The following is a 6,325-nucleotide window of genomic DNA, read 5'->3' as shown; positions in this document are numbered from 1 at the left end:
TTTTCGGTTTTTTGAAAATCCTAAAATTTATTTCTTGATTATTCTGCAAATTACATCTTTGTATATATTGGCTTTGTAATTTTATTTTATTTTGAAATACAAAAGCATTAGTAAACTATAATATAATTTATTTTTTTTGAGCAATGAGATATGAAGGTTTACAAAGATAAAATTTTATTGATGAGATGTGACTAGATTTTTTCTTGGGTTTAGTTGATGGATTAACGGGTCTTGGGTTTAGAATTTTTGGGCTATGATTAGGGGAAAACCCAAGTAGGTAGAGGGGAATTAATATATTGGATCGGTTTGGATTGGATCGGTTTTCATCAACTCATCCAAAAACTGATCCAATCCAATTAAAATTTGCGGGTTTTTTTTCGATTTTCGGTTTATCGATTTTCGGTTTATTCGGTTATCGATTTTTCGGTTCGGTTACCGTGGTTTGAATCGGTTTGGATCGGTTGATGAACACTCCTAGTTTTAGGGCGGAAATCAAAGTATTTTTGTAATTATAATATATTGCAGGGTTATATTTGTCTTTATATTATAATTTTTTAATCTTATAACCGAAAACGACATTGTTGTGAGCTCACTGGAGATATCTTTATTTCCGGTGACTGGAGAAATACTTTTTCTTATTTTATATAGTAAATCTCCATCATTAGATGAGATTGTAATCTAACAGTATTAAAAGGGACAGGCAAGTAGGAAAAATAAGGGTAGACAGAATAATTTATCTCTAATATATGATGTATTTAAAGAAAAGTTATAAAAAATTAATTAAGATTAAGTTATGAAATTATTTTCTGTAATAAAGAGATAAGTAACAATAATTATAAATATTTCTTTATGATTTGAGAACTAAACTAAAATTTATAAAAATTAATATAATGATGTTTTTCAAATTATGTATATAAAGTTTAAAAGTAAATCTATTTGTTACAAATAAATATAACGAAATTCAATCATATAATATTAAGATTTTAAATATAAGTTTCTTTATTATATTTTATGAGACTATAACTATGTTTGATTATTTTAACCGAATATTATTTTCAAATATTTTAGTTATATATTTTTTAAATCAAAATAAATTTATTCAAACACATACTAAATATTTATTTATTAAACAAAAAATTCATATTCATAAATATATTTAATTAAAAAAATTCATGCAATATAAGGGTAAGTAAACAACAAAAATCAAATACCTCATTTCCATAAACGGAACAAAGCCTAAGTAGCAGATTCTAAAATCTTCATAATTACAATTTGCCTATTTAGGGTTCAATTTGGAGCAACGTAATTGTTGGGAAAAAAGCAAGAATTTTAAATTTCAATTTATATTCCTATTAATAAATACCTACACGGCATTGATTTCACATGAATAAGATAAATTAAAACCCAAAACTTTAATTAAAATTTAAGTCAAACTACTATTTATATTCAGAACGGGTCCTCTCCTTAAAAAATCCAAACATAAATTTGTCTCTTCTCTGGAACGGGTCCTCTCACTAAAAGAGTCCAAACATAAATTTGTCTCTTCTTTTGGATACACCAATTCGAAAACCGTTCACATAATTTAATTTATAAAAGAAAATTAAGGTTAGATAGATATGATTCATGCATGAGCTAATCAATTTATGTTTGGATATTATTGTTTAAATACATTTTTTGAATCAATTTTCTTTTTTATATTGTTTGGCTCATTATTTGGTTGAATTGATTCATTTATTTTTTATTTTGTATTACTTGCAAGATTAGTGCATTTTTGCCTTCGCCACTACATCTCATCCCATTCTGTGTTTGCAGGCCTGATAATTGTATTGTTCGGTCATAAAAAGACGCTCTGAATATTGAAAACCCTTTGCCAATCATTTGATCGGGTAAGTGGAGACTCTAACGTTAGTGCTCTGTCCACTCTATCCTTCTCTTCTTCAACTTCCATAAGTGGCAATGCACAGTGCTCCATATTCCATATATGTAGTACATTCCAAAAATAACTAACACAAACCATCTCCTTTTAAACCCCACTTGCTACACACTCTTGCAAAGTGCAAAAATTTACCCAATCTCTCTGTCTGTTGTGTTGTGTGTGTGAAAAAACTTTCGTAACATGTGCCAGTTAACCTCTAACTCCACTTTCTGTGAAAGCAATGAGGGCCAACAAAATACATGCACAAACGAAATAGAGGAGCCCAACATGTTCACAACTTTGATCCCAAAATCCCCAACATGTCAAAAAGAAAGCCAAAATTCACATAAGACCTATTTGTCTAAGGCACTCAATGAAGCCAAGTGCATAGCCAAGATAGCATTGCCTATGGTGTTCACTGGCCTATTACTCTATTCTCGTTCAATGATCTCCATGCTCTTCCTTGGTCACCTTGGCGAGCTTGCTCTTGCTGGTGGTTCTCTAGCCATTGGGTTTGCTAACATCACTGGTTACTCTGTTCTCTCTGGCCTTGCCATGGGAATGGAACCCATCTGTGGTCAATCTTTTGGAGCCAAAAAATTCAAACGTCTTGGCCTCGTGATGCAGAGGACGGTGCTTCTTCTTCTTCTAACTTCAGTTTTTATAGCATTCTTATGGCTCAACATGAAGAAAATATTGCTCCTATGTGGTCAAGAAGAAGATATAGCCAAAGAAGCTCAATTTTACATTATGTATTCACTTCCTGATCTCGTAGCACAATCATTTTTACACCCTTTGCGAATCTACCTTCGAAGCCAATCCATAACCCTGCCTCTTACATGTTGTGCCGCTCTCTCTATTATTCTCCATGTTCCCATCAATTACCTCCTTGTCTCTGTGCTCAAGCTTGGCATCAAAGGCATCGCTTTAGGCGCTGTTTGGACGAACTTCAACCTCGTGGCTTCGTTGATTATCTACATAGTGGTGTCAGGAACACACAAGAAAACATGGCCAGGTATTTCTTGGGGATGCTTCAAAGGTTGGAAAGCACTCTTGAATCTTGCAATTCCAAGCTGCATTTCGGTTTGCCTTGAATGGTGGTGGTACGAAATCATGACGTTGCTGTGTGGATTATTGATCAATCCTCATGCAAGTGTTGCATCCATGGGGGTTTTGATTCAAACAACAGCATTGATATACATTTTTCCATCTTCCCTTAGCTTTGGGGTGTCCACAAGGGTTGGAAACGAGTTGGGTGCAGAGAATCCAAAGAGAGCAAAACTCGCAGCAAACGTAGGCCTTTGTTTAAGTTTCGTTTTGGGGCTATCTGCGTCGGTGTTTGCATTTTTGGTGAGGAAGGTTTGGGCTTCAATGTTCACAAAGGACGCACATATCATTGCTTTAACTTCAATGGTGTTACCTATCATTGGACTTTGTGAGCTTGGAAACTGTCCTCAAACAACTGTTTGTGGTGTTCTGAGAGGAACAGCGAGGCCGAAATTGGGTGCAAACATAAACTTAGGTTGCTTCTATCTTGTGGGAATGCCTGTTGCTGTGTGGTTGAGTTTTTTTTCAGGTTTTGACTTCAAAGGCTTGTGGTTTGGTATGTTAGCAGCTCAAGGCTCTTGCATGATGACAATGATATTCGTATTGGGAATGACAAAGTGGGAAGATCAAGCACGAAGAGCTAAGGAGCTCACATCTTCTGATCCTGTTGAAGAAGAAAGAGAAGAGGAGGAGGAAGAAGGAGAACAACTTGAGAAAAGCTCTTTGGGTTCATGTGTCACAGAAGAAGGAGGCTTTGATTTACTTGTTTGATTTCCTTATTCAGCAAGAAGATTTTCGTTTATGTTTATATTTATATTTTGAAGACTCAAAAGAAAAACTATTCTTTCTAGACAGGACTCATCTTTTCTTATTTTAAATTGAATAAATGAGAATTGCAGTTAGAAATCAAGGCATGAGATAAATGCCATAATTCCTATTTTTCATCCATTGTTTTGATTGGTACATTTGGTTTAATGTTTTAAGTTTGTTTTCAAAAAGGGAACAAATTAAGGTAGTACTTATTTTTGTCGCCTATGATTAAGAAGCTTCCATCTGTTTTGATTAATTTTAGAAACGACACACTAGTTCTATATTATGAGGCACATCGTTTGGTGTGGAAGAATAGACATTTTATAATACGTATATTTAGGGTGAGAGTTATTGGAAGTTACATCTCTCAACTCCTTAATAACTTAATAAATTAATGATTTGGTTTTTATAGTTTTATTCAAAATTAAATTTAGTTTTTCTACACTTTTTTTTTTTTTTGTATTTGACCATAATATTTCTAATACGCATTCCCTCCTACTTCTTTTTGTCTCTGACCAGAATATTTGAGAGTGCATTTTATTTATGGTCGTACAAATAAAAATGTCTCTCGATACAATGATTTTAACTTTTAAAACTAAAAATGAAGAACAACTTATGGATGTTCTAAAAAATATTATTTTGGTTGTATTATTTTTGTGGTGGTAATTTTATAATTATAAAAATGTATTCATGAAATTTTTATAAATAAATTTAATCTTTTTTAATTTTAAATTACTTTGCGATGGTAATTTTATAATTATGTAAATTTATTAATGATCTTTTTTAAATACTTTACAACTTTAAATCCAACTATATTTAAACAAGCTTTATTTTCTTTTATTTTCAAAATCAGTTTTTAAAATTTATATTCAAAAAAGTTAAAAATAAAAACCAAAATTATATTTAAACAGACCATGAGTCTATGTTGTTTTTAACAATATAAATTTTAATAATATATATAATTGTAAAGTGGTTGCTTTTAATTAGATTTGTATCCTCTTTAGAGTAAAATTACAAAAATCAAATAAGTAATTTAACCTTCTTCTTTAGGAAATTTACATGAGAATCGATTTGTGTAATAAATAATTATTTTTAATTTTAATTCTTGTTTCATAATAAAGATGTTATCGTGCGCATAGACCTGTTAGCTAACTTTATATTAGATTCTTCTGAGCAAGCTGATCGATGGTTTTTTAGTCAACCTCCATATGGTTTTCATCACTTATATATGGGATTATGGGTGATCTTGCTTCTATAGGAAGGGAGCGTGCTCTGGCACTCCTTGGGTAGTTTTCTTTTGTTGTTTTCCTCTTTGTTTTGTTTGAGGCTTTTAGCCTTTTTGTTTATCAAAGAAAAAAAAATGTTCTCATTATATATTATGCATTCCAATATTATTAAAAGAATTTAACTTTTTTAACTAATGTTGTCATATATAATAAAAAAATATTTAATGTAAATAATATTTTAAATTTTTTTACAATTATAATAAGTCATAACAAACTTTGATATAAACAAAGGTAAGTGATGCAAGGCCAACAAAAAAATCATTTAACCGATCTAAACTTTGCAGTTCATAACTGGTTAGATTAATGTAATAATGTCTTAGAAATTAGGATACGTTAAAATGCAAACGAAGGAAAACACAATGTTTCAAGTAAGCGCGCATTCATCCTGTTGCAGAGTTTTACAGTATAAATGAAAGAAATTGTGATATTTCAAAACTCCTTAATTATTTTTAAGAAAATTTCAATGTTCTATCTATTTGAAGAATTTCAAAAAAATGTAAACATTCCAACAAAAGAAAAGAAATCTCATTATTTAGCCCTTTAATTATTCTCTTCTATTCCTTTCTCTTTTGATTTTGTTTCTTCACTCCTGTACAATTCTGAACATTCCTTATTATTGTTTGTAGTTTATATGTTCCAAGCGAATTCGTGTTTTAATCATGACGAGTATTATAATTTTTTGGGCAAAAAAATTTATTTAATACTTTTTAATAGATTAATTACGCATTTATTACAGTTTTAAAAATAATCACACATTTATTGCACAATAAGACGCCCATTTTGGCATCACCAATGACTCCTAAAATGGGCGTCACTCAAGAGGCAATCATGCCTAAATTTGGGCGTCACTTATCATGTGTTGACACGTGTCACATTTTTTTTTTCAAAAAAAAAATAATTTAATCATAAAACTTCTTAAGGCCATAACTTTTCACTCGGGTATCCAAATCAGGTAATTCTTTTTTTGATTCCACATAACTTTTCGAGATCTACGCAATGACATCTCATTTGATATATTTTATTTCTCACAAATATAATTTAAATTTGCAAGAATGATATTATAAGAGCGGTTAAACGCAGAAGCCTCTGAGTTCTGAATTTGTGATTTAATATAAAAAATAAATAAATATTTGATTTGTGATTTAAATTAAAAAAATAAAATCACAAATCAAATCTTTATTTTGTTTTCCTTATTAATAATAATTGTTATTTTTAATTTAAATCACAAACCAAATTTTTTTATAATAAAAATAAAAAAATTTATTTT

At 30.4% G+C, this 6,325-nt stretch overlaps 1 protein-coding gene across 1 annotated transcript; it reads left to right on the top strand.

The window, feature by feature from the left end:
- The first annotated feature begins 2,200 nt into the window (after positions 1 to 2,200).
- LOC133307664 (protein DETOXIFICATION 49-like) lies at positions 2,201 to 3,733 on the top strand. The gene has a single exon (XM_061508215.1). The coding sequence runs from the start codon at positions 2,204 to 2,206 to the stop codon at positions 3,731 to 3,733; it is 1,530 nt and encodes a 509-aa protein (XP_061364199.1). The 5' UTR covers positions 2,201 to 2,203.
- Positions 3,734 to 6,325: the final 2,592 nt, after the last annotated feature.

This window comes from Gastrolobium bilobum, unplaced genomic scaffold (assembly GCF_033153095.1).
Source record: "Gastrolobium bilobum isolate Gb01-03AN ecotype WA unplaced genomic scaffold, APGP_CSIRO_Gbil_v1 utg3850, whole genome shotgun sequence".
Taxonomy (NCBI): Eukaryota; Viridiplantae; Streptophyta; class Magnoliopsida; order Fabales; family Fabaceae; genus Gastrolobium; species Gastrolobium bilobum.
This window is presented reverse-complemented; position numbering and strand designations above follow the sequence as displayed.